This window comes from Mustelus asterias, chromosome 14, assembly GCF_964213995.1.
Source record: "Mustelus asterias chromosome 14, sMusAst1.hap1.1, whole genome shotgun sequence".
NCBI lineage: Eukaryota > Metazoa > Chordata > Chondrichthyes > Carcharhiniformes > Triakidae > Mustelus > Mustelus asterias.
In genome coordinates, this window is record NC_135814.1 from 53,544,251 (window position 1) to 53,571,284 (window position 27,034).

At 41.6% G+C, this 27,034-nt stretch overlaps 1 protein-coding gene across 2 annotated transcripts in view; it reads left to right on the top strand.

Annotated features, from left to right (window-relative positions):
- The first annotated feature begins 555 nt into the window (after positions 1 to 555).
- Positions 556 to 27,034, top strand: part of LOC144503675 (cytoplasmic dynein 1 intermediate chain 2-like) — an 82,907-nt gene continuing 56,428 nt past the window's right edge. For both annotated transcript variants that reach the window (XR_013499540.1, XM_078228393.1), the window contains exons 1-3: positions 556 to 621; positions 20,277 to 20,400; positions 22,644 to 22,755. Coding sequence is in view for 1 of the 2 variants with exons in the window: in XM_078228393.1 (XP_078084519.1) it covers positions 20,287 to 20,400; positions 22,644 to 22,755 (226 nt within the window). In the remaining variant the exon portion in view is untranslated. The remainder of the gene's footprint in view (positions 622 to 20,276; positions 20,401 to 22,643; positions 22,756 to 27,034) is intronic.

Here is a 27,034-nt window from a genome sequence, read left to right on the forward strand (position 1 = left end):
TGGGGGATGCTGGTGTAGAGTGCCGAGACATCCATTGTGACGAGAAGTCCCAGCTAAGAACCCCCAGCTTTTGTCGCGACACTATGGACTTCCTACAGAAACTCAGCACACATGGAGCAGTTGAACCAGGAGCACTCCTCGTCACAATGGATTAGCAGGGTAAATGTGTGGGTTTACGGGAATAGGACCTGGGTGGGATTGTGGTCGGTGCAGACTCGATGGGCTGAATGGCCTCCTTCTGCACCGCAGGGAATCACAATGAAATGTTTCAGGACATTACAGATTGATAGAATATTCTCGATGGGTAGCTGTTGCAAGGATGCAGGAGCTTCATGGGTTGATTATGTCAGCATTCTTGATGAAGAATATAAAATTAAAGAAATAGGTGAGCTATCAGCAATTAAAGCAGTAGTTAAAGTGATTCTCTGTGCTGGTTTTATATCTGTGCTGGTTTGTGCTCCTGTCCTCTCTCTCTCTCTGGTTCTATAATTGTTGTTTAATAACTTTCTGCTCCTGCTCTCCCTCAGCTGTCCGGAAGTGGCGGCTGGAGTTCCGGTTCCGGCTCCATCTTGTTTGGTTGTCAGGGGCGAGGCGGTGCCTGGGGCTGACTGGATCGTTCAGGTCAGTGATCCTGGGGAAAGGGACTGGATCCCGGTCAGTGATCCTGGGGAAAGGGGCTGGATCCCGGTCAGTGAGACCGGGGGAAGGGGCTGGATCCTGGTCAGTGAGACCGGGGGAAGGGGCTGGATCCTGGTCAGTTAGACCGGCGGAAGGGGCTGGATCCCGGTCAGTGATCCCGGGGAAAGGGACTGGATCTTGGCAGCACCAGGCTGTGACTCCGGGAGCAGGCCTGCGGGCCGCACCTTTCATTGGGGAGCGGGGCTGTATTGTGGGTCAGGGTGTCGGCGCTGACAGGCCGCAGCCGGCAGTCAGATTTCCCTGGGGCCTGGGAGGGCGCGGCGCCGGTCTCCCTGCTGCTTTAGAACTCAGTGCCCGGCTTCATTTCTCTGACACCTTTAATCAATTCTTACAACCTGCCTCTCCGATCAACCGCTTGGTCATCTAACCAATATTTTCTTGTGTGTCATACTTTGTTTTATAATAACTCTTGCGAAGCACCTTGGGACGTTCCATTACTTCAAAGGCAAAATATAAATAAATTGTTGTCACTGCCTTCAAGTCCGTGATCGTTGCCACACAATCTGACATTAGACCATGGATGAGCTACTCCGTTCTCCAGTTAATTTTGGAAAAGCTTAAAGCAATCCTTTCTAGTCTTGTTCCTGGCATTTTGCTTATGATCAATCTGACAGTATACTGTCAAAGGAAAGCTCACAGACCTCATTTGGGAATTAAAGTTAAATCACAGCAATGCATTTCCATGGCACCTTTTTAACATAAAAATCTCAAGGTGTTTCATATGTTGGTGTAATTAAAGTGGACATTGAATTGAGAAAGGAAAGATTAAAAGGGGTGATGGGAAACTTGGTGGAAGCAAGTTGCATGTGGTTAAAGTTTCCACTTTTATTTTGAGTAATTTTCATGGACTTTCAGAGTTTGTAGAACAGGGAGAGAATGGTGGAGAGAGGCAGTTTGAAAGCTCTGCTACTAATGAATGGGCATGGTAAAAAGTCTCTCAACACCAGGTTAATTGGTGATAGATTCACCTGATGAAAGAGCAGTGCTCCGAAAGCTCGTGATACCGGATAAACCTGTTGGACTTTAACCTGGTGTTGTGAGACTTCTTACTGTGGCCACCCCAGTCTCAATGCCGGCATCTCCAAATCATGACAAATGAATGGGTGGGGAGGGAGGAGATGCACACAAAGCTAAATCCAACAGAACCTTGTGTTTGGAGGAAATTGCAAAGATAGAGTGAAGGCTCTGGAAAGATTTAAAGATGAGGGCAAAGGCTTTGATGTGCGAATGAAGAGTTGATATAGGTCAGCAGAACTTGAGGTAATGGATTCTTCAGTGCAGTGGTTCCCAAAGGGTGCGGCGTGCCACACTGGTGCAGCGAGAGAGGATGGCAAGTGTGGCGGGAAGATTCAAGGACAATCAAAGAAACATTTAAACATGGTTTAAACAAGCATTGTTTTATACTTTCTGGATGTCCCATGATCATATTATAAAGTAGTTGTGTTCTATGTTATGAATCAAGCACTGCTAGGAGTTGGTTTTTTTTGTTTTTGAATGTATTTCTTATCAATAAAAAATTCGGTGTGGCAGGAGCAAATTTTTATTCCGAAAGTGTGGCCCAGTGAAAAAAAGTTTGGGAACCACTGCTTTAGTGCAAGATAGCATACTGGTACCAGAGATTTGGTCAGTTCTCCTTTGTTTTTTCACAACATTATAGATTTCTTATCAATAATAATGACAAAAATAGAAGTCAACTAAAAAAAACTGAGTTTATAAACAAAATGCTGGAAACATTTAACAGACAAGACAAGCAGCTCTGGAGAAAGAAAAACAGTCAACAACACGTATTTATAGCACCATTAACATAAAATATCTCCAGGTTCTTCACAGGAGCATTATAAAGCAAATTTTGACATCAAATCACAGAAGGCAATAATGAGGCAGGTGGCCAAAATCATGGTCAAAGGGGAAGGTTTTAAGGAGCGTAGAGAGTCGAAAACATATAGACCAAATTCCACAGCTTAGGCCCGAGGCAGCTGAAAGCACGGCCACCAGTGATGGAGTGATTAAAACGGGGATGTTCAAGAGGGTAGGAATAGCTGTGCACAGATATTGAGGATTGTGGGGTTGGAGGTGATTACAGTGATAGGCAGTTGTGAGGGCATGGGAAGGATTTGAAAATAAGGCTGAGAATTTTAAAACCAAGGCAGTGGTGGTCTGTGAGCACAGGGGTAATGGATGACCAGGGCTTGGTGTGAATGAAGGCATGGCTGCAGAACTTTGGCTGAACTTAAGTTTATGGAGGGTGGAAAATGGGAGGCTAGCCAGGAGTTCATTGGAATAACCAGGTTTCGAGGCAACAAAGACATGGATGAGGGCTTCAGCATCAGATCAACATCAGAGAGGTGTTGGAAGAGTATGGTGTGGTCAACCATTTCAAAGGCTGCAGACAGGTCAAGAAGGGATAGCTTACTTTTGTCACCATCACATTTGTTACTTTCACAAGAGTTGTTTCAATACAGTGGCAGCCTGGAAACCTGATTGGAAGGATTCAAACATGGAGTTCTGGGAAAGATGGGCATGGGGTTGGGAGGTGACAACACTTTGAAGCACATTGAAGAAAAACAGGAGGTTGAAGATGGGTGGTGGTTTTCAAGGATAGTGGGGGGAGGAGTCAAGTGTTGGTATTTTTTTGAGGAGGGGCTGATGTGGATGATAGATTTAACAGAAAGGGACAGGAGCTGAAGAGAGTGAGAGCCATTAACAATATCAGCAAACATGGGGTCAGCAAGGAGTGCTGGGTATTTAACAGTTTAGTGGAAATAGAGTTGAGGGGGTAGGAGGTAGCCTGGACCCTTTCTTTAAAACTACCGTCTACCATTCCCTCGCCTTTGGAAAGTTCCTCAATTCAGCTGTTTCACCTAGCATTAGCTAGTATTGTGATGGGTAGGCTCTTTCAAGTTTAATATATTTTGATGTTTAACATCTATTGTGACTCTTGGTGAGGAATTAATTGGGGACTATGTACTTGTTTAAAGAAGATTTTGAAACTGATTAATGTCCAGTTCAAGAATTTTGCTGGCTGAGGCCTGGGAGAAATTGCCTGCCTCGTGTATTGGTCAGACAAATGATGTCTGGGAGTAAAAAAGCAAAATCTCCCATATAGAAACATAGTGCATATGTTTCTATGTTTTCTATGTGCCCCTGTATTCTTGATTGGGGAGTGATACTTTCTAATCCAGAGGGGAAAAAAGTAATATTATAGCAAGTGGCCATTTTGGTGGAGAGTATATGGTGTCAGAAGCAATGAGTGAACTGCTCGCAGGCCTGTGTCAATGCTTTAGTATTGGCTACTAAGACTTCAAGAAATCAGGATGGCTGGTTATGATTTGTCTTGCAATTTCCACTCCTACTGTACCACTAAGACAGTGTTGTGCTTCACTCAGAGTCATAGAGGTTTACAGCATGAAACAGACCCTTTTGGCCCAACTTGTCCATGCCGCCCTTTTTCAACCACTAAAATAGTCCCAAATGCCCGTGTTTGATCCATATCCCTCTATACCCACCTTACCCATATAACTGCCTAAATGCTTTTTAAAAGACAAAATTGTACCCGCTTCTACTACTACCTTTTGGCAGCTCATTCCAGACACTCACCACCCTCTGTGAAAAGATTGCCCCTCTGGACCCTTTTGTATCTTTTCCCTCTCACCGTAAACGTATGCCCTCTAGTTTTAGACTCCCCTACCTTTGGGAAAAGTGTTGACCATCTAGCTGATTATTTTATAGACCTCTATAAGATTATCCCTAAGCCTCCTACGCTCCAGGGGAAAGAGTCCCAGTCTATCTATCCAGCCTCTCCTTGTAACTCAAACCATCAAGTCCTGGTAGCATCATGTTATTTTTTTGCACTCTTTCTAGTTTAATATCCTTTCTATAATCGGGTGACCAGAACGATACACAGTGTGGCATTACCAATGTCTTGTACAACTTCAACAAGATGTCCCATCTCCTGTATTCAATGTTCTAACCAATGAAACCAAGCGTGTCGAATGCCTTCTTCACCACTCTGTCCACTTGTGACTGCACTTTTAAGGAGCCGTGAACCTGTACTCCTAGATCTCTTTGTTCTATGACCCTCCCCAACGCCCTACCATTAACTGAGTAAGTCCTGTCCTGGTTCAATCTACCAAAATGTATCACCTTGCATTTATCCCTTTTAATAGTAGGAATACGGGAATATATTCACTATTGGCACTTGTGTCACTTCACATGTTTCTCCAATGTGTGGATAAAATTATTCTTTTTTTTCCTTGACTACATTTTTCATTGCAAGTGCTGCAGGAACAAGGGAAAAATAACATCTAAGCCATGAAGCATAAAATTAAGATAGGTTCAATATCAAAAGGCATGTTTAGAGTGTGAAAAGAGCATCAAAATGGCAATCACTATTTTGAATTTACAAATGGTTTTTAATTATATTAAGAGAGGAGCCCATGGGGCGGCGTGGTGGCAGTGTGGTTAGCACTGCTGCCTCACAGCACCCGGGTTCGATTCCGGCCTTGGGTGACTGTGTGAAGTTTGCACGTTCTTCTCGTATCTGTGTGTGTTTTCTCCAGGTGCTTCCAGTTTCCTCCCAAAGTCCAAAGATTTGCAGGTTAGTTGGATTAACCATGATAAATTGCCCCTTAGTGTCCCAAGATTTGTAAGTTAGATGGATTAGCCATGGTAACTGTGTGGGGTTACGGGGTTAGGGTAGTGGAAGGGGCCTGGGTAAGGTACTCTGTCAGAGAGAGTCAGTGCAGACTCGATGGGGCAAATCCTACTGTAGGATTCTAAGAAAACAAAAAATGGAGTCTAGCCATTTAAAGTGGGATCGAGTGAGGGCCTGACAACTAATGTTATAGAGGTTGTAAGGATGCTATGTATTTTTTCCCTCATTTTTACAAAGGAGAAGACAGGTAAAATCTGGAAAGGGGCCATCAGGTAAGTTGTGACACTATCCTTTTTACTACCAGCATGGTTGTAGAATGTCTGTGCAGACTTAAATTGACTAAATCTCGGAAGCCCTATAAAATATTTCCAATGATTGTTAAGGAAATTAGGGAGAAAATTGTAGGAGCAATGTCGCTAATCTTTTAGAAATCATTGAATAATGTAGAGTTGACTGGACACTGGAGGAAGACGAGTGCTAGTCCAATGTTTTTTTAAAAAAAGCAAAAGTGACAGAGGAAACGGCTGAGTTTAACTTTCATTGTTTTTAACGTTGTAGGAACGCCTGGATAGAAATAAAATAAGCCAAAACAGGTTCATGGAGCGGTATTTCATGCCAATCTTAATGCAACAAAAACAGAAAATGCTGGAAAATCTCAGCATGTCTGACAGCATCTGTGGGGAGAGAATAGAGCCAATGTTTCGAGTCTAGATGACCCTTCGTCCAATCTTAATGACTAGTTTTGTTTGATGGTGTGACAGAGAAGATGGATAGGGTAAAGCAATGGGTATGGTGTATTTGGATTTCAGTAAGTTCATTGATATAATTTGTTTTGAAAGGCTGGCACTGAAAATAGACTGCAAACCTTAGGAAATATTTTACTTTCAGTACAAAATTGCTTTACAGAGCCCAAAGAACCCACTGGTACAGGCATATCAGCTTGGCAGAATGTTAATCATGGGATTTCACAGAAGTGGTCAGTTTTGGGACTGCTTTTGTAAATGATTTGGAGTATGAGTCAGTAGCACTGGCTAAATTTGAGGATGATACAAAGCTAACAAGTGTGATCCATTCTAAAGATGAACAAGAGGACTTGCATATACAAAGTATTTACGCCACAGAAACAGGCCATTCAGCCCAACAAGTCCATTGCCAGTGTATATGCTCTCCACAAAGTTCCTCCTCTCTTCTAATCCTATTAGCATATCCTATTCCTTTCTGTGTTTAGCGCCTTGATGGAGCTTATTACTCTAAGAAAGCTACTTCTAAAGGAACTTGCACAGTTTGTCATAAGAAATGGGGAGGTATTGGAGGCTCTGACCAGCTTAAAAACAGACAAATCCCTCACCCGGATGAATTACATTCCAGGCTGCTGCGGGAGGTGGGGCAGGAAATTGCAGGGGCTCAGACACAAAGTTTTAATTCTTCTCTGGCCATGGAGGAAGTGATATGGAGATGCCGGCGTTGGACTGGGGTAAACACAGTAAGAAGTTTAACAACACCAGGTTAAAGTCCAACAGGTTTATTTGTTAGCAAAAGCCACACAAGCTTTCGGAGCTCCAAGCCCCTTCCTCAGGTGAGTGGGAATTCTGTTCACAAACAGGGCATATAAAGACACAAACTCAATTTTCATGAATAATGGTTGGAATGCGAATACTTACAACTAATCAAGTCTTTAAGAAACAAAACAACGTGAGTGGAGAGAGCATCAAGACTGTACAGATTGATGTACAGATTGAGAAGGAGACAATACACATCTTTTTAGCCTGTCTTGATGCTCTCTCCACTCACGTTGTTTCGTTTCTTAAAGACTTGATTAGTTGTAAGTATTCGCATTCCAACCATTATTCATGTAAATTGAGTTTGTGTCTTTATATGCCCTGTTTGTGAACAGAATTCCCACTCACCTGAGGAAGGGGCTTGGAGCTCCGAAAGCTTGTGTGGCTTTTGCTAACAAATAAACCTGTTGGACTTTAACCTGGTGTTGTTAAACTTCTTACCATGGAGGAAGTACAGTAAGAAGTCTCACAACACCAGGTTAACGTCTAACAGGTTTATTTGGCAGCACTAGCTTTCGGAGTCTCAAGCTCCTTCATCAGGTGAGTGAGGACTTGTGTTCAGAAACAGGGCATATAAAGACACAAACTCAATTTACAAGATAATGGTTGGAATGCGAGTCTTTACAGGTAATCAAGTCTTAAAGGTACAGACAATGTGAGTGGAGAGAGGGCCAAGCACAGGTTAAAGAGATGTGTATTGTCTCCAGCCAGGACCGTTAGTGAGATTTTGCAACAGTATCTCCACATCATGGAGGAAGTGCTGCAGGATGGCTAATGAGGTTCCACTTTTCAAGAAAGGTGGTAGAGATGAACCAGGAAATTACAGACTGGTGAGTCTCACGACAGTGGTAGGGAAACTATTGGAGAAAACTGAGGGAGAAAATTAATATCCACTTGGAAAGGCATGGGTTAATTAGGGATAGTCAGCATGGCTTTGTCAGAGGGAGGTCATACCTAACAAATTTGTTAGAGTTTTTTGAAAATGTGATCAATGTGTGGATAAGGGAAGTTCAATTGATGTAGTGTATATAGATTTTAGCGAAGCTTTTGACAAGGTCCCAAACGGGAGACTGATTGAGAAGGCTAAAGCACATGGAATTCAGGGAAACCTGGCAAGATGGATCAGAAACTGGCTTAATAATAGGACACAAAGGGTAGCGGTAGAAGGACGTGTCCAGCAGTAGGCCACCTGGATCAGTATTGGGACCCTTATTGTTTGTTATATACATAAATGATATAGATGAAAATGTGGGGTGATGCACTTTGGAAGAAAAAACAAGGTGAGGGAGTATTTAATGAATGGCAGGACACTAGGTAGCTCAGAGGAATGGGGGATAATTATTGGGGTAATTATTCACAGATCCCTGAAGGCAGCAGAACACATGAATAGGAGGTTAAGAAGGCATATGGGGCACTTGCTTTCATCAGTCATGATATAGAGCATAAGAGCAAGGAGGTAATGTTGGTGTTGTAAAGAGTGTTAGCTGAGCCACAGCTGTGCAGTTTTGGTCACCTCACTATAAGAAGGATGTGATGGCACTAAAGGGGAACAGGATGTCACCTGGGATGGAGCATTTGGGCTGTGAGGAGAAACTGCATAGGCTTGGATTGTTTTCTTTAGAGCAGAGAAGGCTAAAGGGGAATATAATTGAGGTGTGTAAGATTATGGGGTGTATGAGCGGGATGGATATGAAGCACCTGTTCCCCTTGATTGAGGGGTCAATCACAAGAGGCCATAGTTTTCAGGTAAGGGGCAGGAGATTCAGAGGGAATTTGAGAAAAGATTTTTCACTCAGAGAATGGTGGGAATCTGGAATTCACTGCCTGGGAAGGTAGGGGAGGCTGGAAACCTTTCAACCTTGAAGAAGTATTTGGATGAGCATTTGAAATATCATTACATTCAAGGATATGGGACAAGTGTTGGAAAATGGGATTAGCGCATCTTTAGTGGCAATTATTGTTGGTGCAGACCTGATGGGCTGAATGCCCTTTTCAGCACTGTATGACTCTGACTCTATAAAGAAAGCTACTTTTGTCTCTAATTCGTAAAAACCATTCTTATTTATTTGCAGATCTTTATACATCTCCGTAACTTAACAAAAGCTTCTTCCCTCCAGATCTGTAACTTAATCATGTGATATTGTATCATAATTACATCCGTAGTGACATCAGTATCTGGTGCTCCTTATGTTTAACCCCTTACTCTACATCTCCTCCCCCACCCCCAAGTCTTTGTCCAGATTTGGAACATTAGCTCTCTTCTCTTTCCACAAATGCTGTCAGACCTGCTGAGATTTTTCAGCATTTTCTGTTTTTGTTTTAGATTCCAGCATCCGCAGTAATTTTCTTTTATATTTCCCTTTTGTTTAACTATTTTCTCCTTGAATGCATCTTTGCTGTTTGCCTCAACTACTCCTCGTGGTGGCAAATTCCACGTTATAATCACTCTCCAGGTAAAGAAGTTTCCCCTAAATTTCCTATTGAATTTATGGTCCTTCAATCTGGGCTTGCCTGCAGGTAGAAACATCTCTATATCTACCTTTTCAGAATCTTAAAGACATCTATCAGTTCACCCCTCAGTCTTCTCTTTCCTAAAGACAAGAGCCCTAGCCTGTTTAATCTTTCTTGGTCTAATCTCTCAATTCTGCTATCAGATATATATTTGGGAATTAGCAGATGAAATTCAATGTACAAAAATGTAAAGTGCTTAATATAGAGACAAAAACTGTCCAGGAAAGGACTATTCCCTGAATTGAAAGGAAATAATACGTCGGGAAATAAAAGAGCTAGAATCTTGATTGATTGATAAAATTGAATTTAACACTACAATGCTCAGTGTGTAAAGCAAGTCAAATATCGAAAGGTCACTAATCCTGTCCCCTCATAAATAATTAATATAACCGCACTTGGAATACTTTATACAGTTTTGGTCATCACAGTGCGAAGAGGTATTGAAAGGATACAGAAGAAACCAGCCAGACTAATTTAAGAGGAAGGAATAATTGGATTATGAAGGGTGGTTATATAAATTGGACATGTTCTCACTGTAAAATAGAAGACTGAAAGTTGACATGAATGCTGTTTTTAAGGATTCTAAAAGGACTAGGTATTGTAGATCATGACAAACCATTTGATCTCATCCAGAACAGTAGAACTGGAGAACCATAAGACATAGGAGCAGAATTAGGCCACTTGGCCCATTGAATCTGCTCCACCATTCAATCATGGCTGATATTTTTCTCATCCCCATTTTCCTGCCTTTTCCCCGTAACCTCTGATCCCCTTATTAATCAAGAACCTATCTATCTCTGTCTTAAAGACACTCGGTGACCTGGCCTCCACAGCCTTCTGTGGCAAAGAGTTCCACGGATTCACCACTCTGGCTGAAGAAATTCCTCCTCATCTCTGTTTTAAAGGATTGTCCCTTTAGCCTGAGATTGTCCCCTCTGGTTCTAGTTTTTCCTACTAGTGGAAACATCCTCTCCACATCCACTCTATCCAGGCCTCGCAGTATCCAGTAAGTTTCAATAAGATCCCCCCCTCATCTTTCTAAACTGCAACGAGTACAGACCCAGAGTCCTCAACCGTCCCTCATATGACAAGCTCTTCGTTCCAGGGATTATTCTTGTGAACGTCCTCTGGACCCTATCCAAGGCCAGCACATCCTTCCTTAGATAGGGGGCCCAAAACTGCTCACAATACTACAAATGGGGTCTGACCAGAGCCTTATACGGCCTCAGACGTACATTCCTACTCTTATATTCTAGCCCTGTCGACATGACTACTAACATTGCATTTGCCTTCCTAACTGCCGACTGAACCTGCACATTAACCTTAAGAGAATCTTGAACAAGGACTCCCAAGTCCCTTTGTGCTTCTGATTTTCTAAGCATTTCCCCATGTAGAAAATAGTCTATGCCTCCATTCCTCCTTCCAAAGTGCATAACCTCACATTTTTCTACATTGTATTCCATCTGCCAATTCTTTGCCCACTTTCCTAGCCTGTCCAAGTCCTTCTGCAGCCCCCCTGCTTCCTCAATACTACCTGTCCCTCTACATATCTTTGTATCATCTGCAGACTTAGCAGCAGTGCCTTCAGTGCCGTGGACGGCACGGTGGCACAGTAGCCTCACAGCGCCAGAGACCCGGGTTTGATTCCCGGCTTGGGTCACTGACTGTGTGGAGTTTGCACGTTCTCCCCGTGTCTGCGTGGGTTTCTTCCAGGTGCTCCAGTTTCCTATCACAGTCCGAAAGGCGTGCTGGTTAGGTGGATTGACCTGAACAGGCGCCGGAATGTGGCGACTAGGGGAATTTCACAGTAACTTCATTGCAGTGTTAATGTAAGCCTTACTTGTGACTAATAAATAAACTTTACTTTAACGATTTGGAAGAAGGAACTGAAAGTAATGTATATTGTGAAAAGTTGTGGTCCCAGCACCGACCCCTGAGGCACACCACTAGTCACTGGCTGCCATCCTGAAAAAGACCCCTTTATCCCCACTCTCTGCCTTCTGCCAGTCAGCCAATCCTCTTTCCATGCCAGGATCTTACCTGTAACACCATGGGCTCTTAACTCATTTAACAGTCTCCTATGCGGCACCTTGTCAAAAGCCTTCTGGAAATCTAAATAAATTGCACCCACTGGTTCTCCTTTATCTAACTTCCTTGTTACCTCCTCAAAAAACTCTTAACAGATTTGTCAGACATGATCTCCCCTTGACGAAACCGTGCTGCCTCAGTCCTATTTTATCATGCACTTCCAAGTACACCGCGGTCCCATCTTTAATAATGGACTCTAAAATCTTGCCAATGACTGAAGTCAGGCTAACTGGCCTGCTGCCCATCTGCTGCCTCCCTCCCTTCTTAAACAGGGGTGTTACATTAGCTACTTTCCAGTCCTCTGGGACCCTCCCTGCTTCCAGTGATTCCTGAAAGATCACCACCAATGCCTCCACAATTTCCTCAGCTATCTCTTTTAGAACTCTGTGGTGTAGTCCATCCAGTCCAGGTGAGTTCTCCACCTTCAGATCTTTCAGTTTCCCTAGAACCTTCTCCTTAGTGATGGCCACTACACTTACCTATGTCCCCTGATTCTCCTGGAGCTCTGGCATCCCGCTGGTGTCTTCCACCGTGAAGACTGATGCAAAGTAACTTTTCACTTCCTCTGCCATTTCTTTGTTTCCTATTATTACTTCTCCAGCCTCATTTTCCAGTGGTCCAATTTTTGCCTCTCTTGCCTTTTATATATTGAAAAAAACTCTTTCTATCTTCTTTTATATTACTAGCTAGCTTACACTCATATTTCATCTTCTCCCCCCTTATTGCTTTTTTTTAGTTCTCCTCTGCTTGCTTTTAAAGGCTTCCCAATCCTCTGGCTTCCCACTAATCCTCGCCACTTTGTATGCTTTTTCTTTTGCTTTTATGCCATCCTTGACTTCTCTCATCAGCCATGGATGCCTCATCCTCCCCTTAGCATATCCTCCTCGGCCAGGGTAACTCCAAACAAGATGTAGAAACAATGTGAGCGAGTGGTCAATCCATAGACTTGGCTCTCTAGGAAAAAGTGGAAACATTTAGTTACCATTTTGCTTGCTTAAAATGCAAATTAGATTGCTTTCAGAAAATAAAATTTTGGGATGTGTATAATTGGAGATGTGACATAAAGGCAGCATGCTTGAGAGGCGCAGAAGTATGGTTCCCAAAGCTTTCCATCATTGATGTTTTCCTTGCATCATCTCTGGGTATGTTTTAGACTTATTGATAAAGATTGATTGCTACGATTAGTCAACATCACCATCATCAATGTAACATGCAACTACCAGGATGGCCAATAGATGGACCTTGGTCTGTTTTTGTCTAGCTGTTCCTATGTTGTTATTTGACCTGCGTTTACAAAAGATGTGCAAATGATGTTGTCAGTTGAAATCTTTTCCACTGGGGAAAATTATTCTGTTACTTCCTTTCTTAGACAATGTATTGAATTTTTTAACTATCATTGTTAAAGAAACAGAAAGGATCTCCTCTGGGATCTTCATGAGGCTTATTTTTCAGTAGTGATTTGAATTCGGCCGATTGTAAATCGGTGGCAACGTATTGAGAAATTTTGACCATGAAAATTAAATACAACAAAGGTTAAATTAAGGACACTGCATCTGATAAAAGCAACATTGTATGTAGGTATCCACTGCTGTACATTTTGCTTGGAAAAAATTTAACAGATTGATTAGTTGTAGTTCAAGAAATATGATTTGTAATTTAAATCAAGGCAATGCGAACATGGTTTTCTTATTCTGGGGCAACTATATTTTTCTTTGATGTACTGAATTTATGAATCCTACTACCTGTAAAAATTTTGGAAATGTTTGACTTCAGACTATCTGTTTAAAATACAAGCAATCCAAAGACTAACAGAAACAAGTGACTCACCTGACGAAGGAGCAGCGCTCCGAAAGCTAGTGGCTTTTGCTACCAAATAAACCTGTTGGACTTTAACCAGGTGTTGTGAGACTTCTTACTTTGTAATCTCCTCCAGCCCATGCACCTGAGATACATGTGCCCATTCAATTCTGGCCTCTTGAGCATTCCCAATTTTAAGTGCTCCACCATTGGTGGTCCTACAGCCTAGTGCAGAAGCTTTGGAATTATTAAAGAAGTTTTAAGCCTTTAAGTATGTAAGCATGTTTAAAACTAAAATGCTAAGTGATAAAACTAGCACACTGAATGATTACTTCCTGAAAGTATTAGGAGATTTGACTACTAAACTTAATGACTAACATAATTTGCAATGAGGTTCTGGACCAGCTCAAAGCCAACTAATTCCAAAGCTTGAATAAAATATTGGCAGTCATCATAAATAATTTAGTGGATTCAGGGCAGATGCCACTGGACAGATGCCGATTCTTTTTTAAAAGAAAAAACCTGAGTAACTAGTCTTGATCAACAACTGGCAAATAATGAATTGGATTATTAAGAACAAACTTTGGGATTAGCAGATGAAATTAACCTATCAAATACCAGTCAGCATGGTTTCAAACGGCTTTGAGGATGTTTTGTAGTTCCTTGGGTTTAGAAGATTGAGGGATGATCTAATCAAGTTCTCTAAAATTATAGAGAAAATCCACAAGGTAGATACAGCAAAACTGTTCTCTTTGTTGGGAAAATGCAAAACAAGGGAGCACAGTCTTAAAATTAGAGCTAGAGCAGCATTGAGTGCATTCAGCCGTTTCTTGATACCATGTGGAGTGAATTGAATTGGCTGCAGGCTGGCATCTGTGATGCAGGGGACCAACGGAAGACATCGAGATAGATAATCCTGTCATAATTTCTGGCTGAAGATTGTAGCAAATGCTTCAGCCTTGCGTTATGCACTGATGTGCTGGGTTCTTCCATATTTGGGGATGGGGATATTTGTGGAGCCTCCTCCTCCAGTGAGTTGTTTAATTGTCCACCACCATTCACAGCTGGATGTGGCAGTATTGCAGAGCTTAGACCTGATCCGTTGGTTATGGAATCGCTTAGCTCTTTGTCTATTCTTTGCTGCTTAAGTTGTTTGGCACGCAAGTAGTCTTATGTTGTAACTTCACCACATTGGCACCTCATTTTTAGGTATTCCTGGTGTTGTTCCTGGCATGCCCTCCTGCAATCTTGATTGAACCAGGATTGATTCCCTGACTTGGCTGCAATGGTTTAGACTAGGGGATATGCTGGGCCATGAGGTTACAGATTGTGGTTGAGTACAATTCTGCTGCTGTGGCCCACAGAACCTCATGGTTGTCCAGTCTTGAGTTGCTAGATCTATTTGAAATCAATCCCATTTAGCACGGAAGTAGTGTCACACAACGCAACGGAAGCTATTCTCAATGTGAAGATGGGACTATGTCTCCACGAGCACTGTGCAGTGGTGGTCCTCTTGATATTGTCATGGACAGATGTATCTGTAGCAGGCAGGTTGGTGAGGATGAGGTCAAATATGTTTTGCTCCATGTTAGTTCCCTCACCACCTGCTGCAGACCCAGTTTAGCAGCTATATCTGTCTAGCCGCTCGCACTCTTGATGAATGTTGAAGCCCCCATCCAGAGCAAATTCTGTGCCCTTGCCACCCTCAGTCCTTTCTCCAACTTGTGTTCAACATGGAGGAGTACTGCTTCATCAGCTATGGGAGAGGCAGTACATGGTAATCAACAGGAGGTTTCCTTGCCCATGTTTGACCTGATATCATGAAATTTCATGAGGAATCTCCCCACTGTATACCACTGTGCCTCCATCTCTGCTGGATCTGTCCTGCCAACAGAACATCCCTAGGGATGGTGATGGTGGTGGCTGGGACATAATCAAACTCATGGAATCGTACCTTATAGGCAATGTCAGATTGGACTAGGCTGAGAGGTAGCTGTCCCAATTTTGGCACAAACATCCAAATGCTAGTAAAGAGGACTTTGCAGGCTCAACATGGTTCAGTTTGCTGTTGTTGTTTATGTTACCAAGATTGATGCTTCCATTCCTTTGAGACTTTGTAGCAGTTTGATACAATCTGTGTCAACCATGTGGGTCTGGAGTCACATGTAGGCTAGATCAGATAAGGATGGCAGATTTCCTTCTCTACAAGACATTAGTGAACCAAGTGGTTATTACAACCATCAACAATGGTCATCGTTAGACTTTTAATTCCAGATTTTTTTTATTGAATTCAAATTGCACCACCTGCTACAGAGGTGGAAACCAACGGAATGCGGTAACTCTGTGTGGGCAACAGTCAACAAAATGTCTCGTGGGCCACACTCAGAGCTCCGATAGGCCACAAGTTGCTCCCCACTGCTGAAGAAGGTGCCAAGTTTCAAATGATGTTAGAAAAAGGAAAGACTGCATTCTAGTAACTGTTAAAACTTGGATATCGTTTATCGAAGTGAAAGGCAACTGTTGTTCCTTCACCGTTGACTGTAAAATCTGTGTCCTTGAATCTTGTCCATAAAATCAAATGCTTCATGTTCACATTGCTTGCAAAGTTTACCTGGAGAATAACTTGTCATTCTTGCTGATTCTGCCTGCGTCTTAAGATTCTCTTGATATTCCACAACTTGATTCCTTCAGGCGGGCTGGAAATGGTAGAGCTGGGGACATGTACTTGCAAATTAAGGTATAAAGGAACATTAACCAGAGGCACTCAGTGCTGACTGGTAACCACTTGATTCAGCTGAGCTGCTGCTTTGGGCAATTGTGCTTAACGTGCAACATAGTTCTTCCTTTTTTTCTTCATGTATTTGCAGAAGTGGATAGCATTCCCAGGGGCTGTAGATCTCAATTTGATAGCAGAGGGTGAGGTTACCTTTATCCACAGCTGGTGAGGCCAAGGATGCCAAACTCTTGGGCCAGTCTTCAAAAAATGCATAGTGAGCATGGAAGATTGTTAGTGTTTAGGGGGAAATATCTTCCAACATGTGGTGGATAAGTCAGAGGACTCAAATTCCTGAATGTACAGAACACTGTTGTAAACATGCCAAAGTATTCAGTCTGCCTGGAAATATGGATGGCTCCATGGATATCTGCTGATTTGAGCTACATATTCTAAATATTCTGTTTATTCAACACAATTTTACCAGAAGATAACAACCTTCCCCTTGCCAAAATACAATCAGCATTTATTAAGCTGTTCCATCATTTCTTTGGAAAAAGAAACTAAAATTAATTGTTCATGGCCCTTACTAACCTGTTAAATCAGAAGACTGATATCTTTACCATTTATAACTGTAAGTCTGGATGGGCATTATTGCTCATTGGTTCCCCTACTGGACTGGATCATAAAGCTCCAGGGTCCCGGGTTCGATTCCCGGCTCGGGTCACTGTCTGTGTGGAGTTTGCACATTCTCCTTGTGTCTGCGTGGGTTTCCTCCGGGTGCTCCGGTTTCCTCCCACAGTCCAAAGATGTGCGGGTTAGGTTGATTGGCCAGGTTAAAAAAAATTGCCCCTTAGAGTCCTGGGATGCGTAGGTTAGAGGGATTAGCGGGTAAATATGTGGGGGTAGGGCCTGGGTGGGATTGTGGTCGGTGCAGACTTGATGGGCCGAATGGCCTCCTTCTGCACTGTAGGGTTTCTATGATTCTATGATAAAGCAGTAGTGCTTTATATCTATGAGCTCTGACTCAGCACTATCTCATTTTTACCTGTTTTATATTCTGAGTAATAAATTTTGACTTAAGAAATTATAGAAACCCTACAGTGTAGAAAGAGGCCATCTGGCCCATCGAGTCTGCACAGACCACAATCCCACCCAGGCCCTACCCCCATATCCCTACACATTTACCTGCTAATCCCTCTAACCTACGCATCTCGGGACACTAAGGGGCAATTTTAGCATGGCCAATCAACCTAACCCGCACATCTTTGGACTGTGGGAGGAAACCGGAGCACCCAGAGGAAGCCCACGCAGACACGGGGAGAATGTGCAAACTCCACACAGACAGTGACCCAAGCCGGGAATCGAACCCAGGTCCCTGGAGCTGTGAAGCAGCAGTGCTAACTACTGTGCTACCGTGCTGCCCATGAGTGACGTATTATTGGAAATGAAGAATATAGAGGAATCGCAGTGTTCAAATATGTAAATTAATATAGGTAATTTCACAGGTTAATAATGCCATTTTAAAACTGGAATAAACTCAAGAATGAGGGTTTATTTCTGGAGGCATAGAATTAGAAATTATGCTGAACTTGTATTGAATCCTGGTTTGAAGTTTTGCTGGCCATATTATAAAAGAATATAGAGGCGTTCCCCAGCCTGCAAAAACAAATTTACAGGGATAATATCAAAAATGCAATGTTATAACTAACAGGGATGAGTGAACAGGCTTCATCTCATTTCTCTTGAAAAAGAGATGGTTTAGGGGTGAACTCAAGGAGGACTTTAAAATTATGGAAATGAAGAATATAGAGGAATCACAGTGTTCAAATATGTAAATTAATATAGGTAGAATAGATACTGTGTCTTTTCCTTTTGTTCTGATGATGGAGGAAAAAAACAATGGAACATGTGCATGGAAATATTGGAGTTTAAAAAGACCTGAGCTTTATATTTAAGTTATACAGAATAGTGTTTCACTTGCAAGGTGCAAGTTGATGAAGTATGCAGCCATTATGAATTGATTCCAGTGTATCTGATCTCTGTAATGAGTAGCTGATTCTTTGATTGAGGTGTTCTATGGTTTGGTAGAGATATTTCAGTTCTTTTTTCCAGCCGTGATCTCTATTTACATTTGCCTACTATTGGACTCTATTCTTTTAATCCGTATGACTGTAGATGCATGTCTTTTACCATTTCTATTTTCCTTTTAATTGTTAAACATACTATAAACTCAAGAAAATCTGATTAAATTGGCTCCTTTTTAAACTTAACTATTGGGTCTCAAAAAAGTATCCTGGGGAAAGGGAACCTATCGCTTGCAGTAGAGGGTGGGCTGAATAAAGACATGGAGCCAGTCATCCCTCCTCACATGGGTTTGTAGCAATGTGGGGGTACCCAGCCGGCTGGTGATAAATCGAAGGAGTCTCGCCCTGATCAACAACTTTTGGGGAACCTCACCTGGGGTTGGTCACAACACCTTGTTGGGAAGACCAAAATGAGAAGATGTCAGTGTAAGATGGGTACAAATAAATCAAATAGGGAATTCAGAAGAAATTTCTTTATCCAGAGAGTGGCGAAAGCGTGGAACCTGCTACCACAGTGAGTTGTTCAGACAAATAGTATAGGTGTATTTAAGGGGAGGCTAAATATGCATATGAGGGAGAAGGGTATAGAAAAAGGTTATGCATATATAATTAGATAAGGAAAGATCAGAGGAGGCTTGAGTGGAGCCTGAATGCCAGCATCAACTGGTACATTTTTGTGGCGTATAATCTTTATAACTCTGTTTGATTGAAGCTGCTTAAAAATAACTTTTCTGCCCCTCAGACATTTTCTAAGATCCTTGGTTTTGGAGAACTGAGTTATGAGGAAAGAAGGGGTGAAACTTTGGCTCTTTACTTTTAAAAAGACTACCTAGAAGAGGCCTCATAGAGGTACATAAAAGATTGAAAGAAATCGGATATACTGTGTCAAGTTAAATGGACACAGTGAGACACAGGGTGCTGATTCAAACTGACAAGGGAAATTAACAACTGCTGTCGAGAATTCTGCATGCAGAGTGATAGACATTTGAAGTGAACTTCCAGGTGTTGTAGTAGAGACAAGAACCTCAATCATTTAAGAGACAGTTGGATGGTGAGTGGTGACTATAGATTTTTCTGGATGGATGAGCTAAGGTGGGCTGAATGGCTTTCTTCATCAGTGTTCATTTTATGAAGTTGTGAATATGAAAAGAGGGAGTTTCCATTTAATAGTAAGTTTAATTAAAGTGATCTTAAGTGTTATAACCTTCAGCTCCTAGGAAAGTAAAACAAAAGCAAGAATGCCATTCTATAAACAACATTAAATGTGCTGTAGTTTGTAAGCTACTGTATATTTTAAAGATTATTTTTAAGGTAATTTACATTTCAGCTTTTCAGAACATTGATATAGATTTTGATACTGAAAAGATTTTAAATGTTATAATTTCATTTTCACCTGATGAAAACTGATCTAAAAATTGACACATTTATGTAGTGCTGAAATTCCAAATTTCTCAACAAATAGGATAGCGTTTAAATGATAGCTATGAAAGTTTCTGATAAGTGTAGCATTTAAAAATATAATGTTCATCTCTTCATTCAGTTATTACAAGAGTTTTAGAAAGAGTTTGCCAATGGATGGTATATTGATTAAAGACCCATGAAACATTGCACTTAGTGAAGTGTTGAAGATGTTTAAGTATTAAGTTGGAACACAATCTCATGGTCTTACCCTTTTCAATATCACAACTGTTTTGCAAATAAATGCCATTGCTCTTCGCACAAAAAAGTTACAAATTATTCTAATTGTCAAATCTACTTATGAATAATGCAACTGGTGAGTGAATGTTTCTGTTCAAGTGATAGCCATTTTTAAGTCTACCTTCTGCATCTTTTCTTCAATTGATAACTTTAGTAAATTTCTGTGCTTGCTCTTTTTTAGCTTCCTTGTTTTGTGTTTAAACATGTCATCCTTGCACTTTAAAAACTGCAAAAATAATGCTCCAAATTAATCATGACATTCAAATGAAACATTTACATTCACGTGATTTTCCATTGTAATATACATTTGAATGTAATTTCCTGAAAAAATACAGACCAACTTGCTTTATTTTTCTAGGGTTTAAGTAAAGCAATATGCTCTGAGTCGTATTTTTGCATGTTGAAGACCAAACAAAAAGTTTATTTATGATACTGTTATGCTGACCTCTCTTCTGATTGTTTGTAAATAGGGTTGCAATCATGTCGGACAAAGATAAAAGTGAGCTTAAAGCTGAATTGGAGCGCAAAAAACAGCGCTTGGCTCAAATCAGAGAGGAAAAGAAAAGGAAAGAGGAGGAGAGAAAGAAAAAGGAAGTAAGTCATAAACTGTGAGCCGTATGTTCGCATTCTGCATGCATGTATTCTCCCTGTAAATATGCAGCATGTATTCTCCCTGTAAATATGCAGCATGTATTGTTTAGCTTTTTATAGAATTTATGACTGCCTTTATCCTGGGGATAAGAAAGAAAAAATCTGTGCTGTAACCAAATTAAATGTTGCTTTTTGAGAGATTTTAAAGTGGCAAATACACAGCTGGCTTCTGTTTATAAGTATATCTAGTGAATTTGAAGCAGGTCTTGTGTAAGAAATGGATGTTGTTATGATCTTGGTAGAGACCAGAAACCTTTTTTTAAAAAGTAAGTGAAGTTCAAAATCCCAGTTATTAGCTTAAATGAATAAAGCCACAAGATTCCACAGTTTCAAACAGAACTGAACAGGGAGGTGGTGGTATAGTGTTATTGTCGCTGGACTAGCAATTCAGGATAATGTTCTGGGAACCGGGATTTGAATCCCACCATGGTAGATGGTGAAATTGAATTGTATAAAAACTTGGAATCAAAAGTCTAATGATAATGATGACAATGAAACCATTGCTGATTGTTGTAAAGACCCATCCAGTTCACTAATATCCTTTAGGGAATGAATCCTGCCATCCTTACCTGGCCTACATGTGACTCCAGATCCACAGCAATGTGGTTGACTCTTAAAATGCACTCAGTTCCAAGACAAGTAGGAATGGGCAGTAAATGCTGGCCTAGTCAGCGATGCCCACATCCCAAGAATTAATAGAAAAAAACTGAGACATTTTGTTGAAGCTTTTCGTCATGATAATTTGCAATGCCAGGAAAATTACATTTTCCATGATCACACCTCTGCCAACCGGAGTCCACCTCCCAACCAATCAGCGCACTCGTGCAGTATAAATTTGTTGTTTTCCTTTTATATTGGTATTCGTATGGGTTGTTCTGATGAGTGTAAGATGACAAACTTTGATAAAATGTCTAATTTTTCAGCAATACTCAAGTTTTGTGCTACCAAATGACTAATCTAGCACTCAGAATTAACATGAGTTAAAGATAAATTATCAGACAAATTGTGGTCTAATACAAACTATAAATTTCACATTAAATGACAGATGCAACTAAGGCAGATCTTACAAATTGGCTCAGCAGTCTACTCAGATTTTGGTGATCTTACTTAGTCGCAAAGTTCTTCAAAATTCTGTCATCCTCCTGAAGAATTTCAGCTCTTCTAGGAGGTACTCTGATCCCCAGCTGGCAGTAGCTTGCAACCAACCTGAGTTTCCCAGGCATAATCTTCACCACAAATGACACATGTCTGCAGAACATGCTCAACTCAGTTTGGATGACGTAGGCCCACCATTGTTATCTTTAAGTAATAGAAACTGTTGCAGCAACTATGTTTTCTTTGCTTTGGATTTGGCCTCTGTCGTCTTCAGTCTTCAGCTGCACCAATGGACTCCCAAGTGCTACTGCTCAGCTTGGACTGATCTATGTCTTTTTATATCCTTCGACTGGGTTCAGTTTGCTAGAAGTTTTGGTTTCCAAACCTCAGTTTTTTTCTTTTTCCTTAGAGAGGAAACTGACCCTCCCAGTTTCTGTGTTTACCTTTCCTGTTTCCCTATTTTTTTTTTAGCATAAAGTGACTGTGTTAATCGTGATAGATACAGTAATGTCTAAAGTATTTTGGCTTCCACAGTGATGTGAATTGCAGTGGGGATGATAAATATTTAAATCGATTCAAAATTATATGGTTGAGAGAGGATTATAATGTGTAATTTAGTTGAATGATTTGATGGCTTAAACTTGAAAGTTCAGACTTTCAATTGTGAAACTTGAGTGCATTACTGAACGTAATTCCCTAATATCCCTCTAATACTTTTTTTAATATTACATCATTGTAAGTGAAAACCCAGCTTTCTAAAGATTATTTAATCCCTGCTGGTAGGTTCCATGTGTGTGTGCAAATAATAGTTTGGAGTTGGTTGTAATGCTCCTCATAACTAAATAACTTGTCAGTTCCTACCATCTAGGCTAACACATGAAGAATGAACACTTTGGTGAGGTATCAACAAGCTAATGGAGCCGATAAAACTCTACTTCCAACAGATTCAGGGGAAATGGGATGAAAATTGGTTTTAAAAAAAAGTGGCTTGAAGAAAATACTGCAGCAAATTTATATTAGAATTATACTGTATAATCGTAATTCATGGCTATTTTTTGTACCTGTGGCGTATTCATAACTTTCTATTTTAGGCTGATCAAAAAAAGGAGTTGGTACAGAATGAAGAATCTGATATTGAAAAGAAACGGAGAGAAGCTGAGGCCTTGCTACAGAGCATGGGCATTACATCTGAGCCCTCTGTTGGTATGTATATGGGTTTAGTTGATAAGGTATGTTTCATTTTCAGGAACACATCATCTTTCTCTTTACGACTATTCCACTAAGTCCAGTGCAGCTTAGTTTTATTTTGTTTCATGGATGTCAGTTCAAAATGAGACTTGGGTTTGAGACATGAAAACGAAGCTAAAGCTTGTGCCTACTAATAATGTACAATGGGAGTAGCATTTGCTATGTTTTTACCTGAGGTTAGATTTGTTTGACATAACTGTCTAAACATGTCAAATTTAATCAGGGTGAAAGTTTAACAGATTCTAATTATTTTTGGCTTACTGAAATATTGAAAATGAAAGGCTTTTTACCATTTTATTTAATCAATTTCTTAACAACAGTCAAATAAATTAGCAAATATTAACATTCCAAAATGCTATTCTTATCAGATTGTACTGGTGGGCTATCAGTAGATGGCAGTAGAGCATCATTCTGTAACACTGGACACAGGATATAATTATGAATATAAATGCATTTAAATTAAATAAGTTCAACTGGAACACTGGTAAAATACAATGTTAAAACAAATCTGTGTTACATATAATTTAACTTCATCAGTAGTGATTTGTTGTGAGTTAAACCACAAATAGAACACTTGTTCTAACTGGAGATGTTAACTGGGCCTGATAGTGTTCTATATTCATTGCCACAAAGGCATAGACTGATATATAATAGATCTCCAGTGGTATTGCTCGTGATGATTTGGTGATGAGCTTTTTTAAATAAAATTTGGATTATCAACCATGACAGCGAAGTGTTACATTGAGAGGAAATTCAGGCTATATGAAGGCCTGTAATATATTAACAAGTGGATTTCCCCCTTGATGCTGCAATGTCAGAGGGCATGGTTTCTCTTTAAATCATTGTTGGTCTCTTGATGTTGCTGTTTCTTGTCTCTTTCCTTTCTTCTTTTAAGGTGTTCCCTAAAACTACGTTTTTGCCAACCTTTTGCTTACCTTCCTCAAATCTCCTATGTGGCTCCATGTCAGACTTTGTTTCGATAGTTGCTCCAAAGAACAAAGAACAGTACAGCACAGGAAACAGGCCCTTTGGTCCTCCAAGCCTGTGCCGCTCCTTGGTCCAACTAGACCAATCGTTTGTATCCCTCCATTCCCAGGCTGCTCATGTGACTATCCAGGCAAGTCTTAAACGATGTCAGCGTGTCTGCCTCCACCACCCTACTTGGCAGCGCATTCCAGGCCCCCACCACCCTCTGTGTAAAAAACATCCCTCTAATATCTGAGTTATACTTCGCCCCTCTCACCTTGAGCCCGTGACCCCTCGTGAACATCACTTCTGATCTGGGAAAAAGCTTCCCACTGTTCACCCTATCTATCCCCTTCATAATCTTGTACACCTCTATTAGATCTCCCCTCATTCTCCGTCTTTCCAGGGAGAACAACCCCAGTTTACCCAATCTCTCCTCATAGCTAAGACCCTCCATACCAGGCAACATCCTGGTAAACCTTCTCTGCACTCTCTCTAACGCCTCCACGTCCTTCTGGTAGTGCGGCGACCAGAACTGGACGCAGTACTCCAAATGTGGCCTAACCAGCGTTCTATACAGCTGCATCATCAGACTCCAGCTTTTATACTCTATACCCCGTCCTATAAAGGCAAGCATACCATATGCCTTCTTCACCACCTTCTCCACCTGTGTTGCCACCTTCAAGGATTTGTGGACTTGCACACCCTGTTGAAGGACCCTGTTCAAGGATTTGTGGACTTGCACACTCCTGTTGATAATGTGGAATAGTTTCCCACATTAAAGGTGCTATATAAATGCAAGTTGTTGTGCTTCTTTGTCTCTCTCTTCTGTTTATCTCTTTTATCTTGTCTGTCCTTCTACTTTCATTTTTCCTCTTGGGCATGAGGTGGTGGGTTGAGATAATGTAATGGGACAAGAATGGAGGCAGTCATACGCTATGTTGGGCGGCATGGTGGCACAGTGGTTAGCACTGCTGCCTCACAGCACCATGGACCCGGGTTCGATTCCTGGCTTGGGTGACTGTCTGTGTGGAATTTGCACATTTTCTCCGTGTCTGCGTGGGTTTCCGCCAGGTGCTCCAGTTTCCTCCCACAGCCCAAAGATGTGCGGGTTAGGTGCAGTGGCCATGCTAAATTGCCCCTTAATGTCATGGGGACTAGCTAGGGTAAGTGCATGGGGTTATGGAGATAGGGCTTGGGTGGATTTTTGTGGTTAGTGCAGACTCGATGGGCTGAATGGCATCCTTCTGCACTGTAGGATTCTATGATTCTACACTTTTTGATGCAGAATCCAGCCAACAGTGGCTTCTTTCCCCTTGCTATAATTCAGTCTTCTTCTCCTTGATCTTCCCATTACTGTTTCATCTTCTTGTCACACCTAGCTCCCAAACCTATCTCATACCCTATTTCTTGTTCAACTCCTGCATCCTGTCCAACTTTTCCTCACTCCCTAATGCTTCCATTTCCTCCATACCTATGTTAATTTGCTCCCCTTGTTGGCAGGAGTTGAATCCTGCTTATAATTGTCCTGTCTTTAGACCCCATCTTTTCAGTTAATCCCTCCCCATGCTCCTTCCACCTCTCTTCCTGCTTCACTGCCTTACCTGATTAGCCTCACCAGAATCTTCCTCTGCACTCTGCAGTTTTCACTTGCACAGTTCTCTCCTCTTAACCCTGGTTTGTTCAGTTGCTCCTCACTGCTTTATTCCCTCTTTTCTCCCTCAATTATGGAACTCATTCTCATATCACTTCCAGTCTATTTTACTCTGGCTTTCCCCACTGATGGCTCCCCTATCTCTATGTGCAGTCCCATGCATCCGGTCTCATTCCCCCTTTCCCACTATTCTCCTTAATCTTTACCATTCCTGCATAGTACCATTAACAAAGTCAGGCTAAGCTGCTAACCCATAATTTTTAAGGTGCTCATTGTGCTACCAATATATCTCTTTAAACTCTTAAAACAAATTGCCTCTTCTAAGCTTAGTCCCCGAAACTTGTGAAGAAAGAGAACAACCAACGTTAAGGCTTATTTTGAGTTTTGAATGGGATGAATTGAAATCGGGTAAGGGAGCAAAGGTGGCGAGCAGGCCTGGGCCAGAGCTAGCACGAGCTGGGAAGGAGAACAAAGGTGAATGATGACAGGGATCAGTGAGGGAACAGGGTGAGCACAATGCCAGAGTCTGGAATGGTAAGACAGGTAAAACAAAACTTGCATTTATGTACCACCTTTAGTGTAAAGTGTCCCAAGGCATGTCACAGGAGCATAATTGGAGAAACGTTAGCAGCAAGCCAAAGATGCAGACATTAGTACAAGTGGCACAAAGATGGGCAAAGAGGTAGGCTTTAACTATAAGGGCACCAAGATTTATGGAGGGACTTTCAGAAGATAAAATAGCTGAAATAACAGCTAGCAGTGTTTGGGTGAAGGGAGTGGCGAATGTGAGGCCAGTGTTATAGGAATGCAGAACTCTTGGAAGGTTGTTTGGCTGGAAGAGATTACTGAAATAGGGAACGGCAAAGCCATGGCAAAATTCTAACAGGAGAATTTTAAAGATTTTGGTGGACTTGGGAGCCAGTGTAGACTAGTGAGTACAGAGGGACTTGATGAGCTGGCCATGGTGCAAGTTAGGATACAGGCAGCAGAGTTTTGGATGATCTCATCCTCAAAGAGGATGGGATCCCAGTCAGAATAGTATAGGGATATTTGAGTCTTTAGTTATCAAAGGCATGGATGAGGGTTTCAGCAACAGATAACCAAGGTGGGGTGGAGACAGGTAATATTATGGAGTTGGAGGTGGTTGTAAAAATGGCGAGGCTATGGAGTTGGGAACACTGCTCAGGATCCTGTAGAATGCCAAGATTGCAGAGCTGAAAGTAGTGGGCATGGAGGAACATCAAATTGGTGGCAAGTGAAAGAAGATTATGGCTAGGGGCCAAAGACAATGGGGATGATCTTATTGTTAGGCTACGCCGGCCGATGGGTGGGTAAGATCACGAGAGAGCCGAGAAATCCGGTTCGCACCCGATTTCTTGCCCTCTCATAATCCTATTGGCACCGGATATCCGGCACGATCAGCCTAGCGCACATTTCTGGTGCGAGGCTGAATAATTTATTTAAATATATTTAAAACTGAATTTACATTGATTTAATGAGCCCCCGAAATGGTATCGTTTGGGCTCGCTTGCCTGTGTGACCTCATGGGGGGGGGTTCACTCTGGCGAGAATGACAGCTGGTCCCTAGAAACGGGGACCAGTTGTGATGGTTTC